General features: G+C 44.0%; 1 protein-coding gene across 1 annotated transcript in view; it reads left to right on the forward strand.

Moving 5' to 3' along the window:
- The first annotated feature begins 5,949 nt into the window (after positions 1 to 5,949).
- CACNA2D2 (calcium voltage-gated channel auxiliary subunit alpha2delta 2) overlaps positions 5,950 to 15,680 on the forward strand; it is a 720,324-nt gene continuing 710,593 nt past the window's right edge. Inside the window, exon 1 of the mRNA XM_056867097.1 lies at positions 5,950 to 6,097. Within this exon, the coding sequence (XP_056723075.1) occupies positions 5,973 to 6,097 (125 nt within the window). The 5' untranslated portion in view covers positions 5,950 to 5,972. The remainder of the gene's footprint in view (positions 6,098 to 15,680) is intronic.

Below are 15,680 nucleotides of genomic sequence, written 5' to 3' on the forward strand. Positions count from 1 at the left end.
AAATGTTCTGGCCTTGTGGAGGATTCTGACATTCCAAACATTATTTCAGCCAAGCCAGACTTCCCAATTATGGATTCTTTATTCCTGGCATGTGATGTTTTCCCCAGTTTTCATTGGCTAGGAGGGATGTGGGTGAGTTCCATTGTTATACTCATTTCTAACAGTTTTGCTTTTGGAGGTTCTACATGTTGGAAACATTTTTTCCCCCACATTGTATTTACACTTACACTTATATCCTGCCTTGATTTCATGGAACTTCAGGCTACCCATGCACAGTTCTCAGGCCCTCTCCAATGCAGACACTGATCAGACCAAGACTTGCTTAGCTTCACTAAGGTGGCTTCATGAGCCTCCTAACCATTCTCTGAGCCAAATGTTCAAGCTGTTCACCACATACAGCCAGACAAGAAAAACAGCGACGACACCCTCCACTAAAGTAGTCACCAGTGTTGTAAGCATCCTTATTTGGCATGTATGCATTTAGTACAATGTGCAAGATTTCTAATTGCAGAATTACAAATAAGACTCAAAGGTTATTGTAAATTATTTCTTTGTCCCAGAGATAACCCTAATGCTGCCCAAAGGCACATTCACGCCTTCCTGAGGAGAAGCCAATCTTCAGAGGTGTAAGTGCCCTGTGTTCAGAAACTGAACTTTTTTCAGTGGTGATGATAATCCCCCTAGAGATATTCATCTATCGCAGTGATGGCAAACCTTTTAGAGACCGAGTGCCCAAACTGCAACCCAAAACCCACTTATTTATCGCCAAGTGCCAACACGGCAATTTAACCTGAATACTGAGGTTTTAGTTCAGAAAAAACAACTCATACATTAACATATTTTGTCTTAAAAGAAAAACACAATAACAGAGCTTTCAATGATACAAACAACTTTTTATGGAAAGGTAAAAGTTTGCATTTGGCATGCTTTTGAACAATCTAGTCCAGCTCCTGTATCTCACAGTGGCCCACATCTATAATAAGGAGGTAGCACATACCAATCAGGGCTAGTAACCAGTGATGGACTTTTTCTCCAGAAATTAGTCCAATCCCCTCTTTAAAGGCATCTAGGCTAGATGCCATCACCACATCCTGTGGCAAGGAGTTCCACAGGTTAATTACATGCTGGGTAAGTGGGTGTTCCTCTTTTATTGAGCAGAGGGAGAGTAACTGGTCCTCCGCACCCCAGCAGTGTCTTTTTCTGGTGGCTGTCTGCTGGTGTTCTTTTGCTTCTTTTTACATTGTGAGCCCCTTAGGGACAGGGAGCAGTTAGAAAAGTGAAATATAAATACTGTCAATAATAGTAATACTGTGCAAGATTGCATTTTTTTTTATTAAGCCAGCAGTATCCTAGTTGGATGGCTGCATCATGCTGTATTTCATGAACACTCACAGCTATGTGAAATTACGCATGCACTTCTTTTCCAATAGGATTGGAGAAGCAATTCTGTGGTTTACCTTTAAGATCATATAAAAATTAGTTTTGTGTGAAGTTCTTACAGATAAGCCTCCAGCAGGCAACAAGGCAGGGCCAGTGGCACGTACAGGGCTGGCGCTGCAAAGCCTGCGCTGTGACCCGAGTGCTCTGCTCCCCTCCAGCTATGCCACGCTGTGAGCTATGCTCCCCTCCAACCTAGTTCCTCTCCAACCCCACCACGGGAATCACCGTTGCCACAGACTCAACAGGCTGCCGTTGGCACCGCACCCTCACACCGCATGTGAGCCACCTGCCTTGTAGAGGAAAACGCAGGAGCCTCCGCTCCCGGTTTCTGTTAAGGTGGCCAAAGAGACACTTTTAAACAAAACGCTGAGCACAGGAATCCCCTGAACTCAGCCAGTAGTCTGCCACCAGCCCTTTTCAACCAGTTTAGCCCCAGGCAGAAGATAAGGGCAGCCCCTGCCTGCTGGTGCCAAATTAACACGTAACGCTCACTTTGCAGGGTAGGAAGCCCGGCAAGGGGAGACTACAAAAGCAAAGGGTTTGGTTTTGGGTTTGGTAGGCTTACCCCAAACAACAAGGCATTTAGAGTTAGGACTTGAAGCCAGCAAAGTCAGACACCACAACCGAAAGTATATTTTATGGATTTATTCAAAAGGTTTGTGCTCGTTACAGAATTCAAAGGATTCGTGAAGCAAAAGCAAATCAAAACAACAAAGCTTTTAAGCAGCTGGCTACACAGTAGGATTCTTAGGTTCAAGAGTTTGGCAAAAGCGTAGCAAGTTACAAAAACGCTACCCGTTCCAAAAGCGATGATGCACATCAGTTCAGCATTCAATAAATGTTCCAAGAGTTCCGTTTAGCATATCCCTGCCCCAGGAATCAGATGGATTGATGGTATCCGACATGCTGTCCACGTGTCCAGACCACCACATGCACAGTTGTGTGTGTTCCTCTTTTATTTTCCAGGATCTTGCGGGTGGGGGGGACTTCAAACCTTACTGAGATTCCGGAGATGCCAACTGACCGAAGATTGATGACATCCGGCTTGCAACAGAAAACACCAAGGTGACAAATGCTTAAAGAGCAGATCACTTGGGGTTCCCTAAGGATAAGAATTAATTGCAGGACCATTTGTTACTATGACAACAAGTGGTCCGGTGGATGGGGGAAGCAATTGCATTTTGGCCTGGACCAAAGATTGTGGGGGGGGTCCCATTTCCTTGACACGCCTTACCCCAGACAGGGGAGGGAGGAAGCGCTCCCATTGGACTGCTGGGCAAAGGGGCGGGTGATGTGAGAAATGCCCTCAGGCACACGTGAAGAGGGGGAGGGGAGCAGCCCAGCCTCGCGTCCCTCTGGCTTTCTAGTAACGAACTCAGGCGAACTCTGTGCTGGGGCGACGGTGCACATGCCCACAGAGAGGGCTCTGAGTGCCCTTTCTGGCACGCGTGCCACAGATTCGCCACCACTGATCTAGTGCTTTCATTACTGAGTTTTATATACCAGGTTAAAATTGTTATATTTGCCTAAGCTTTGAGTATGACAGAAAAGTAGCATATAAACAATTTAAATAATTGAGATCCATGTTTCTTTTTTCATCATCTGCTCTTATTTTCTGTATTACCACCAACCTGTTTCAGTTGGGCTCCTGCAGGAGAAATGACAATTAAGAAGTTAGGCAAATATTTCCAGAGGTATCACTTGACTCTGGCAATATGTAGGACAGACCCTTGAGGCGGCACCATTTTTTAAAGAAAATCCCTTGGAGCAGTGGGTTCATTTAGTAGGCCAGAGTGAAATTTCTCATCCTCCAGCTTTACCTCTTAACGATTGCTATTTTTTTCACTATGAGATTAATTTTGAACACCTAAATTGGTTTTTGTGCTAGAAATGCTACTAGTCCTGAAGAATGTGCTATGGTTTGGTTTAATACCTTACTTTTGCGGAGACCATGGACTTCGAAAAAGACAAATAAATGGATTCTAGATCAAATCAAACCCTGACCTGAATCTGCCCTGGCTAACCTAATCTTGTCAGATCTCAGAAGCTAAGCGGGGTTGGCCCTGGTTAGTATTTGGATGGGAGACCACCAAGGAATATCAGGGTCATGACACAGAGGCCATCAATGACAAACCATCTCCAAACACCACTTGCCTGAAAATCCTATGCGGTTGCCATAAGTCAGCTGTGACTTGATGGCACACACACAAAAAGATCAAATCAAGCTTGAATTCTCCCTAGAAGTTAATGACCAAACTGAGGCTATGCTTTGGTCACATTATGACAAGACTCGCTGAAAAAGACAATAAGGCTAAGAAAAGTTGAAGCCAGCAGGAGAAGAGGAAGACCCAACATGGGATAGATTGACTCAATCAAGGGAGTCAGGGCCCTCAGTTTGCAAGACCAGAGCAAGGCTGTTAATGACAGGATGTTTTGGAGGCCATTCATTCATAGGGTCACCATAAATCGGAAGCTATTTGATGGCACTTAACACACACATCTGTGGCCAGTCCTTTTCATGCCAGTCGCCTGCCTGTCTCCTCAACAGTGTTTTAGCATTATGTACCCAGTACATATTATCCTGTCATTGAAACGAATTAATCCAGTTAATAAATGCTGCTCAGGACTAGTGTATCCAATGTAGGATGCATCTTCATCAAATATGATGAAGTCTCGTGTAAGTTGCCATTCTCTCTTCCAAAGCAGGTAACTTGGACTAATTCAGCATTATGTACAGCTTTTGTCCCAAGTATGAACATTTATTACATTCAATCAAGAATGGTTCTTGGGGTAGCTTTGGGCTTGCCCCACTGCAATTAGTAGAACTTGTTTCCATGTAAATAGGAGGTACCTTCATGTACAGAAGTTGCTGGAATGTACTAAATAGAATATATGTTGTGTTTCGTTTATCTGTTTGCTCAATTAAATACCTCAGGGTTGGAGTGGATCACAACACTCTGACCATTTAAAACTAAAATGCATAGTTTCAGTATAAAATAAATTGTGCTTTCTACATGGTAGGAAAAACCTTTCCTGAAGTAATGTACACGGCATTCTTTAGAGAGTCATGCCTGACATCTATGGAAGCCAGTAGCCCATTGCTTGCATATGGAGGCACTCTGAGATGCCACGAACCATTTGAGATTGGTGAGGGTGTCATGACACTTCTAGTTTTTTTGGGGGGGGGGTATGCATAATAACTACCCATGTTTGGTTAACGTTCAGGTTAAATGGAATCGAAACATTAAAATTAGACAGATTACTATCTAGTCCTCTGTGACGCACAATCCCAGGGATATCGAAATTGCTAAATTTGGCGAGATTGCATAAAACTCAATTATCACTGGAACACCCCTAAAATGTGAGGGCTCAGGACAGCTGCTAGAGTATGCTTCCCTATTAATCATTAAATGCTAAACAGACCTCCCCCCCCTCCCATTACTTTCCTGTAATAGTAGGCAGAAGGCGCTGGCAGCTGAGAGGTCGATTTGGTCTGCAGGTGTTACACGGGTTGAAGCAAGCAGGTGAAGTGGAAAGGGGAGTCGGGCGGGGGCGCGTAGTCAAAGGGGGGCTTCCATCTGAACGGCCAAACCGAGACAAGCAGCAGGGACAGAATGTGAATAGTCCATCTGAAGGGAGGGAGAAGCACCAGAGGGCGATGCCCGGGAGGGTTCGCCTTGGGTTTGCCGCTCTGCAGATGCGCCTTTCCCCCATCTGAGTCCTCCAAGCTCTGCACGGGGGGCTGATGGTTGAGTTCTGAGAATCTGGCTGGGGGGGCAATGCGCCTTTAGAGAGCGGCCAACCCAAGGCATTTGGCCCTGCGCGTGGGGGAGTGAGTTCGCCGGAGGGGGTCAGGGCTTACCCGCAGCCCCCTCCGCGTGACCGGCCCGGCTGCGTTGCGCAGCCGTCCGGGCGGGGTGGTCGCCGGCTCTTTAAGAAAGGCGCGAGGGCCGCGCGCGCGCCAAGCCCGGCCGCCCGGGCCCATCGCAGCCCGGGTCCAGCGAAGCCAGAGCGCCCGTCCGCCCGGCGAGCATGCGCCGTGGCGGCTGCCGAGGATGGCGAACGTTCCGAGCAGAGGGAGGAAAGGCGAGGGACGGGGGGAGGAGGAGGAGCAGGGGGAGGGAGGCGAGGGGAGGAGGCTGGGCAGGTGGGCCGCCTATTTGAGGGGAAGCAGCAGTTTGTATTCGCTCAGTGCCCGCCGCGTGAGGGCCGGAGCGAGCAGCAGCAGCAGCAACCTGCCCGGCTGCGCAGGGAGCCCAGCCTCCGCCGCCTGAGAACTGCCCCACTCGTGGCATTTTGGTGCGGGCGGAGCGCCTGCCGCCGCTTGCTCAGCTGACCGGCTTCTCTGGAGTAGCCGGGGGATACCCGCCGGCGCCGGCCACATCCTCTCTCTCCCCCCCCCGCCCCCCGAACCCATTTCAGGATCCCAGCCCGAGAAGGGGACGCCTCCAGAGCCCCGCGCCACCAGCGGGGAGAGGGAGCGAGCGCGCGCGAGTTGGTGCCGCCGCCGCCGCTGAATTTTTAATGGAAAAATGGCGATCTCGGCTCAGACCTGCGGCGCGTCTTGCCTCGTCCCGGCTCTGTGCGGCCAAATAGTGCTGTGCCTCGTCCTCTCGGCTCCCGCCGCCGACGGCTTCAGCTTTCCCCAGCAGTACACGTAAGTAAGAGCTCCCCCCCCCCCCCGCCGTCTCTCTCGCGCGCGCCGCCTTCCAGGGCAGGCAGCCGGGGAGTGCAGCCTGGGGCTGCCCGGCCGGCGCTCTCCTCTCCTCTCCTCTCCTCTCCGCGCAACTTGGGTCGGGCTGCGGCGGGTGGCCGGCGCTGGTGGCCGCCTCTCCGGAGACCTCCTGCGAGGCTCCTCGCGACCCCGGTGGACGGGGCTGAGGGGGGCCCGGGGGAGGGGACGTGACCTGGCTGGGAGGTTCGGCCTCACGCCCCCCCCCCCGGCTCCCGTCCTCCCCACCGGCAAGTCTGCTCCGAGGAACGCGCGACGCCGCTGTTGAGTCCGCCCGAGGTGCCGCCGTGGATCCCCGTGGTACCCAACTGATGCTCCTTGCCCAAGCGGTGGGATGAAGTTGTCAGCGTTCTCGTGCCGAGTGGCATTCAGACATGCTTTATTGCCTTCTCTTCACATTTTGAAACAACGGACCTTAGGAGCCTTTATGTAATTGCTGCAGCGAGACCCCTATTTTATTTATTTTATTTTTTTTATTTTATTTTTATTTTTTTGTAAAGACCTATAAGAAAATATATTAATTATATTAATCATGGGAGTAAGTTCACTGGGAAACTTTCAAAGTTTTGAAATATGGCGAAGTGGGGAAGAGCATGTTTAATTTGGCCACCCTATTGATTTGCCACCTTATTGATTGGCAGTTGTCAGTACCCCAGCAAGTTTCTATTTTTAAACTCTTGTTTCATGTGGCTTCGTGGCCACCTTCGCTCTCATTCCTTCCCCTTTTTGCTGAAAGGTGTGTGAATGCACCATTTGTAGAAGTGGAATAAGGACCGCCTGAAGTTCAGAAACAGATCGATTTCTAGGTGAAGGAAATGCTGAAATTTTAAATTTCAGCCAAGAGAGAAGCAGCTATTGTTTTTATGGCTTACAGGTGCACCCACACAATCTTGGCAATGAAGGGATAGCTGGTGAAATCCTAGGACAAACGAAGATTGCATTAGAAGTTGTACAGCTACAGGCTATCCAAGGATGCTTTATTATTATCATCATCATTATCATTGTGATGCTTGAACTGGCACACATTGATTCCAGTCTGCTGAGACAGAAGCTTAGAAAGCATCTTATGAGATGGGGGGGGGGGTTGAAAGGCAATATGCCAAATGTCTTTCAGTAGCAAACTGTTTGCTGTTAGGGAGATTCTTGTTAATGCCACACAAATTCAAAATCTCTTCCCTTAAATATTTCTGATACATGGTAACTGTGTGAGATGCACAAATCTGCAATATTTTTGTTATTTCACATTAAGTTTGGCAGTGTGCCTTTGACATCTGCTTCTTCAAATGTGGAAATGTCTCGATTACTTGAGTCAATATTAGTAATGTTGACCTTTGCTTCTGGTTGGTATTTTGTTGCAATATATTGGATTCAAACTCCACAGAGGACTTAGTTTACTGCCAATCCCTTGTTGTATGATAAATGTACTTAATGGTGCGATTACACACAAGATTTTAAATGTATGTGACCTGCTGAAGGACATACCTGTCATTGAATGCATGCTCATAAACTCATCTCAGGATGCAGTGTGGGCTCCCCACAGACCATTTTTTAGCCCTTCTTTGGAAACATTGTAGTCAAATGTGATGATATGCAGACCTTGTTGGCCTCCCCCCAAAAAAGTTTCCTTTATTATTATTATTATTTTACCTACTACAACACATAGACTCTTCCAGATCTGCGGTGCAATGTTGCATCTATCCTTCTGAGCCTTCACATGCTATTGACCTCTGAGACTGAGCTGTCGGTCAGAGCTCCTGGGCTCTTTTGCTGGCAAAAATTAATGCAGATTCCTCTGGGATATAAAGTTCACAAGGTTTCTGCCTGGGGTGAGGTAGACAAAATGCTTACACTTGTTCAGTGCTAAATGTTTAGAGTTTGATCTTGCAGTCTTCTTGTGTGCATGAGTAATCCTTACTCAAGCAAGCAGTCCCATAGAAGTGCCTAGTCTCTCTGTATGAATAACAGAAATCACCCCAGTTCCTGTTTCAGTATTTCCCAGATACTGAATTTATAACAACACTTTCAACTTCGAAGGGAAATATTTTATTGTACTTGTAAATATCCAAAATTGAAAATACAATACAGAGAGTGTGTAGGCTGGTGTACAAGTTATAAACATCATCAATCTCACAGACAAAAATAGTGGACGCGTTACAAGACCTGTTGTACAAATTTCAGTGTAAATCTTGCTAAGTTAAACTGTTGAAAAACATGTTGTAATATGTATTTTTATTACCTCTTGTTTAGTAGTGACAGTAGTTTTACTACCATGGGCCTGATCCTGTATTCTGAAGCTTCAAAAACACTTGTTGAAGTGGCTGATTATCAGAGTGTGGTACAATTCAGTAGAAGATTGGTCAAGTAGGGAAGGGGATATTTTATGTGAGGTAGTGATGGTGGAGGAGGGTGTAATCGTAATGGACTGCATAACTTGGGTGCATATGAATGTATTTCAACTGATATTGCAGCTGAAAACAAATAGAAGAGAATATAGAAAAGAGGAGGCATTACTGGTTATTGGAAGTTGATGTATGGCTATTGGCTAGTGCCCTTTAACATGTGAGCTAATGTGCAACATAATGCTCTCCTGGGCTCACATCAATGTACAATTTAATACTTAACAGTAGAAATACTACAGAAGAAGGAAAACACAATCCCATCTGAATTCCTTTGCATTACCAGCCTAATTTAAACCACCCTTGATTTAGTAAACAAATTCATACTATTGAAGTAGGTCACAATGAAAATTTTTGAATAATTTCTTTGTCAGAATTACAAAATAAGATTCTCAAAGTGCTTCCAAATATGAAATGTTTTTGCATTACTTGATACAATGCTTTTTATTGTATGCATGCATTGGTTTATTTATATAGCACCATCAATGTAGATGGTGCTTTACCGTTTCTTAGAAAAATATAGATGTTCCCTGGTCTCAACAAGATTACAGTCTAAACTACGCAATGGAGGAAGCAAATGAAAAGAGAGACAAGGATGGCACATTGGGATAATATGGGGAAAATGCAGTTACGTGTACTTCGAGCATTACAGTTGGCAATGGGGTTTAGGGGATAAACCACAGAGGGGTTTTTAAAGGAATATTTGATGGATACTGCATCATCTAAAAGCAGTGTTGTTTGATTAGAAACACTCTTACTTTTGAAATTGTTCTTGCTGAATTGCTTCCTTCTCTTCCTTTATGGATGTGATGTATGTGTGTGATATACATATGATGAATGTACGTATTCCTTATGTATATGGCTTTGTCTTACAGTTTTAGAGCTGTTTCTATTACAGCAGGCCCTCTTGCCTGCAGCATGCAGAATGATTTCAGTATTTGCAATTGGGTAGCTGAAACTCAGATATGATTTAAATTGTTCGCTGTGGTTTTGCAAATCAGTTCCCTCGTTTTGTACCCTGGTAAAACCTCTGGTGTTTCATATTATCTCTCTTTTCCTGGGTAGCATGGTTTTAATCATCTTAAGCTGAGCTAAGGAAGGCTTGGCTCAGCCTGTTTTCTAATGTAGAATTTCTCATTGAGATTAAAAAAAAAATCAAAATCCCAGATTGGAACAGGCCCATTCTGTCAGGCATGTTGGGTGGTATCTATTTGATTGACAAGTTTCTTTTTGTGAGTGGGTATGCCTGTGTACAAAAATGGGATTAAGGGCTTTGTTCCTCAGTGCTGATTTTTATTTTATTTTAAATACTTTTAGGCATAGGCTAACTGGTACTGAATAGAAGCAGGATCTTGTGGAGGTATATCATCACCCTCTGCTTAATACCATGTAGATTTTTTATAATGAAAAAATATCTAGTGTAAGATTTGGTGATTTAGGGAAGTCGCTGTCCTGTCCTCAAAGTTCTGTGAACCATTAATAGGAAGTAATGTAATGGAACTAGTGTGACATAATTCAAATATATATTCCAGAGGTGTGTTCATCTATAGTAGTGAACAAATGAAGAAGTCTGTGGAACCTAGAAGATTAAACAATAAATGGGATAAACCCCACTTCACCAGATGCAACAAGTATAAATTTATACCAGTATTGTAACCTTTAATCAAAGCAAGCTTATGCCTTGTTCTGTAGAACAGGAAGGTTGTTTATCTTTTAAGTTGAAATAAATTGTATCATTTTCCAAAGGCTAGGGAGCTGTTTCTCTTATTATGGCGAAGAAATCGTTTCTTCTGTTATCCGTAAATGTGAGAGTTGGTTAGTTAATCCTGTTGTCTGGCAGCATGGTGTGTTTGCTGTGTTGGTTCAGTTCCTAGCTCAGTCATAGATACTCATTCCTCTGAGAAGCATGGTAGTTATCACTACCCCAAAAATGGGCAGTGGTTTCAGGTACCCAAATTCAAAATGGCAAGGAGTTTGTTATCAGATATGCCATGGCCTGACACATTTAAGTGAATGGGGAACACTGCGGTGACCATGAACACCAAGTCTAGAGTCATCTTTAAACATTCTTGTTTGTCATTCCTTTTATTTTCTTCTTAAGTTATTGTTTGTTTATCTTCCTGTTAATAGAGAAACCCTCTCCATACCTTCTCCTGTGTTTGTGCAGACGGCCTTTCTCAACAGGGCATAGGGAAATGGAATGGCTTGCACCTAGAGTTGCCAGGTCCCTCTTCACCACTGTCGGGAGTTTTTTGGGCGGAGCCTGAGGAGGGTGGGGTTTGGGGAGGGGAGGGACTTCAATGCCAGATATTACAATTGCCAAAGCAGCCATTTTCTTCAGGTGAACTGATCTCTGTTGGCTGGAGATCAGTTGTAACAGCAGGAGAACTCCAGCTAGTACTTGGAGGTTGGCAACCCTACTAGAACCGCTTTTTTTGGATAGTCTGAAGGGCTGGAACAATATGATCGCTGGGCATTCATAGCTGACTGTCTGACACAGAATGTGTGCCTGCCCAATGTACTGAGCAGCATTTGGAAAGACTTTGCATTTAATAAAGGCATGTCCTTCCTGCAGCTCTTTGAGACTGTTACCAGTATTATCTGTGAGAATCTTGGCTCTGCCTGAAGGATCATTTTGTGGAAACCTGAAAGGTTGCAAACTCTTATCAACTGAAGATGGTCCACTAAAAGCTATCATCATATCTACTTGTTGAAAAGCTTGGCAGTTATGGGCCCAAACACGAAAAGGTAGACAGTAAAAAATACCTTGCAGTATTTCAGCTTTTTATTAAATCTCCTTTAGCTTGTATCCAATTTTATTTTAGATACGACTATCTCATTCAGAAAATGAAATCAATACAGAAGTAACATTGATCAGCATACCAATGTATATATTGTTTTTAATGAAGTGCTACTGGCAAAATCTTTAATATTTCCAACAACAGTCTAGTTTGTCTTCATTTTTAATTTCTCACACAGCTGTCCTCATAATATAGCACTAACCCCAATTCTGTCAGATGAGACTGAAAAGGCAATTTCTTCTACAGTGTTCAGCATCTATCAAAATGGCTTACCAAGGGCAAGATGGCTATGTAAGGATTTATCTTTTCCATCTCCAGTGAGTTAGACTTGCATGTCCATACACCAATGGCTCTCAGACACTTTAATGTGGAACTCACTTCTAAATTTGAGGGCATCCTAAAGCATAATCTTGACAAGATGGAGGTGCTACTGGTGGGTGAAAGGAGGGGATGCCTGGTTTTCTGGTATTTTGGGAGATCTCTTGGATATCCTCCATTGCCAGCCATTCCAAAATGCCAGTGGGGAGCAAATGGTGTGGGCACACCATAACGCTGTCCTCCAAATCCTCCCAGATGTGCCAGGCAGTAGCCTGGCATCCCAAGTAAAAGGACTGATATGGGTATTGAGGTATCTCCTATTCTGGATGTGATTGCATTTCCCCTAAAGGACCTGGGGGAAAGGCTGGAGGCTGCTGGGGTGCAGGATAACTCAGCTTATTTTTTAGTGGCTGAGGCTATTTGCTCAAAATCCATCTGGCCAATACAAAATGACCTTGTGCCACCTGGGGGGGGGGGGGAGTAATGCAGGCTTGCTGTTGGCAGAGACAGAGACTTCCCTCTGGTTTGCAGCCTGCTTTTAAAAGGAAAGCACACCAAACTGTACTCTCCTTTACAACATGGGCAGTGGGGCCTTCTTTTATCCCACCTGGAGCTTGGTTTCCCAGGACAAGAGGTGCTTCAGTTCTTGAAAGAGGGTAAGTTGCAGATGAGGGTGGCAGGGTTTCCTTGTTTCTAGTTACTGGCGGAGGCATCTAGGGCTGCAGCAAGGATACTTGAGAGTAGAGTAGAACTGCTGCTCTTGCTTGTGAGTAGAACAGTTGAGCAAGAGTAGGGCTTGCTCCAGGCAGCAACTGTTGGTTCTGGCAGGGAGGAAGCTCCTGTTGCTGCCTGCCTCTTTCAGAGAGAACTCTGTGTGTGTGTGTGTGTGTGGGGGGGGGGTTTGCACAAAATGGGGCTTGGAGGTGTGCTGCTCTTGCTCACAAGTAGAACAGCTGGTTTTATTCACAAGCAACTGTCGGTTGCAGTGTGATGCTGTGCTGAAAGATAAATATTCTGAAGTTGGCATTTGCAAATTTTACCAATTTTGGGATCTGAATTACCCTCAACTTAAGGCTTTTTCTGCTAAAAATGTGTCTCTGTTTGGGACAACATATTTGTGTAAACAGGTCTTTTCTGTAATGAATATTATAAAAACAAAAGTACCTTCTCAGCTTACAGAGACACACCTGAACAGCATACTCAAAGTTGCTACAGCACAAACTTTGACGCTGGATTTTGATGCAGTAGTTCAGAGCATGAGGTGTCAATTATCAAAGCATGTTAAATAATTTGCGACTTGCTACATACACAAAGACTAAGTCTTTGTGTAGTTTATATAAGATAAGAGATTTAAGTGTTTTGTACACATGGTTTTTAGTATTTAAGTAGATATTAAAATGCAACATATATGAAGTAAAATGCAACATATATGAAGTAAAAGTATAGAGACAGTTATTAGATACCTTGTGTGATTACTGGCCTACGTGTGGTTATTTGTGTTCTAGATTAAATTTTATAGTACATATGGTCCAGCCTGACCAAGTGACATTTATGTCATATCCGGGCCTTTTAACAAATGAGTTTGACACTTGTGCTCTAGCAGATTGGTTATGAGGCCAAGAGGGAAAAGGAGAAACCAGGTGAGCTGTGAAGAGGTAGCTCTGGGATGCCTCATGGCAACTTTGGGTTTGGCTCTGCGTAATATGCAAAATGATCATGAAATAAGTCCTGTGGTGCTATATCCTGTAATGATATTTATTTATGAAAGCCAAATATGAAAAATAAAATGAAAACTTGTTCAGTGTCAACTGATGTGGGATTCCTGCATTTTATGTTGGGGAAGGGGAAAGCAATGTGGAGTTACTTTTCAAGTGAGTCCCAAGCACTATAGTAAGGCAGATTCCACATGGTAAAGATTCTCCATTTTGCTTTCATCACCTGAGCAAATGCAAAGGTCATGCACACTGGCACATTTCCATCTAAGTTGGGCCCTCAGGATAGCAAACAGTTGAAAACATTAAAAAATCAATTTTTGTATATGTACATGTTTGTGTATGTTTGTGTTTATATATAAACAGAAAGAAGGGTGAATAAAAGAACACCAAATGAAACAAAAAAGTAGTTAACTGAACCAAAAAGTCTTCCCATGCTGGCAGAGGTAGAGGAAAACATATCTAGACTATTCTCCCTGGGGAGGGAATTCTACATCTTTGGTGCCACAACTGAATAGGCCATTGCTCAGGTTGCTACCCGTCTTGCCTCAAATGAGAGTATAATATCCATTGTGCTTTTTTTGGTTTGTTTTCAGATCTAGGATATTGTTGTGCTTAAGAGACACCCGATGATAATGCATCATGCATTCACTTACCTTGTGTGTGTTGTCTGTCTTTAATTGTTGATAGCACTACATGACAGCATGTGATAGAAAACACTTTACAGTACATTTAATGAAAGTAACAAGGCTTTAGTAATCTGAACCTTCTCATTGTCACTGTCTGCTGCAAGAAGTTTGATAAGAGCAAGGGGAGTGGAGAAGGATAAACTTCAGTCAAAATGGATGGTGCTTGCAGAGAAATAAGATGAAGAGCAGTGCTGTACTGAGCTTCACAGCAAAATCAAAACTTAGAAAAATGTGTTTTGATAGTTTAAAGTGCTTTAGGCAATTTGTGGTCCATCAAGTTGAATGGGGTCCACTTTCCATTAATGCTACCCTTGTCACGGGCTCGAAACACCCTCCCATATCAGAAAAGATTTCTTGTGCCAAGTGAAGTATAATATTTCAACTGCTTTAAAACTATTTGTGCTTATTAAGTAGCTATGAATTCCCTTGTGGGAATATTCTTGTTTTAAAATGTTGGTTTCTGGAATGATAGTGCTAGGTGGACCACTTGTTCCTTTTAAGGGAACTTTAATAAAAACACAAAAATGCATGTCATAGACTCTTGCCCTGGAAGGGACTACATGAAGACTGTCTAGGCCAGCACTGACCCAATGAGGCAAGATCTTGCACGTTTATAATATATCCAGCATGGTGTCTGACTAGGATCTGGGAAACCTTGGTTCGAATCTCCACTCTGCCATGGAAACTTGCTGGGTGACCTTGGGCCAGTCACACACTCTCAGCCCTGACCCTGACAAGTATTTGGATGGGAGACCTCCAAGGAATACCAGGGGCGTGACATGGAGGTAGGCAATAGCAAACCACCTATGAACGTCTCTTGCCTTGAAAACCCAATGAGGTCGCCGTAAGTCAGCTGTGACTTTACAGCAAAAAAAAAACCCAGAGTTAAATGCCATATAATATATGACTACTTCCATGATCATCTGACAATTTATTTGTACTTCTATGGTCATGAAAACTCCACAATTCTCTGGATTTAAGGCACAGTCCATACCACCAGTATTTGTGTGATTTTTAGAGTTTCCAGCTTACATATTGCCTTCACAGTTGAGTTGCAGGTCTACATTAGATTTATATCCTGCTTTGCTTCCATGGAATTCAAGGAGACATAGATGGGGAGAGGGTGTGTTGGCCAGACCCAGATCTGCTTAGTTTCAGCAAGGTTGCTTTCAGAACATATCCTGGAAACTTTACACTTTCATAGTAAATATACTGAGTATATGGAAAATATACATACAACTATTGGTGCTATGATAAAGAAGAAATCCAGGCTGCTCCTGTACATTCTGCCAATCAGGAGTGTGCACATTCCATCTCTGGTAGATTAGTAGTAAAATCCTCAGAACACTTTCCTGGAAGAACGCCCCACTGAATAGACTTGAGTAGGATTCTGAGTAGCTTTGCTAAGGATGGCACTGTTACTCTCAAAGTGTGTGTGTCTTGTTTTCTAGAAGATAAGAATTTGTACACGCATATCTATAAATGGGTGCATTCATGGAGAGAAGGGTTTGCAGAATACCAGATTTAAGGAGTCCAATAAATAGATCTCGAGACTTGGGAGCACATTTTGTGCATATATTTAAAGCATCTTC

The sequence above is a fragment of the Euleptes europaea genome, chromosome 1 (assembly GCF_029931775.1).
Source record: "Euleptes europaea isolate rEulEur1 chromosome 1, rEulEur1.hap1, whole genome shotgun sequence".
NCBI classification, from domain to species: domain Eukaryota; kingdom Metazoa; phylum Chordata; class Lepidosauria; order Squamata; family Sphaerodactylidae; genus Euleptes; species Euleptes europaea.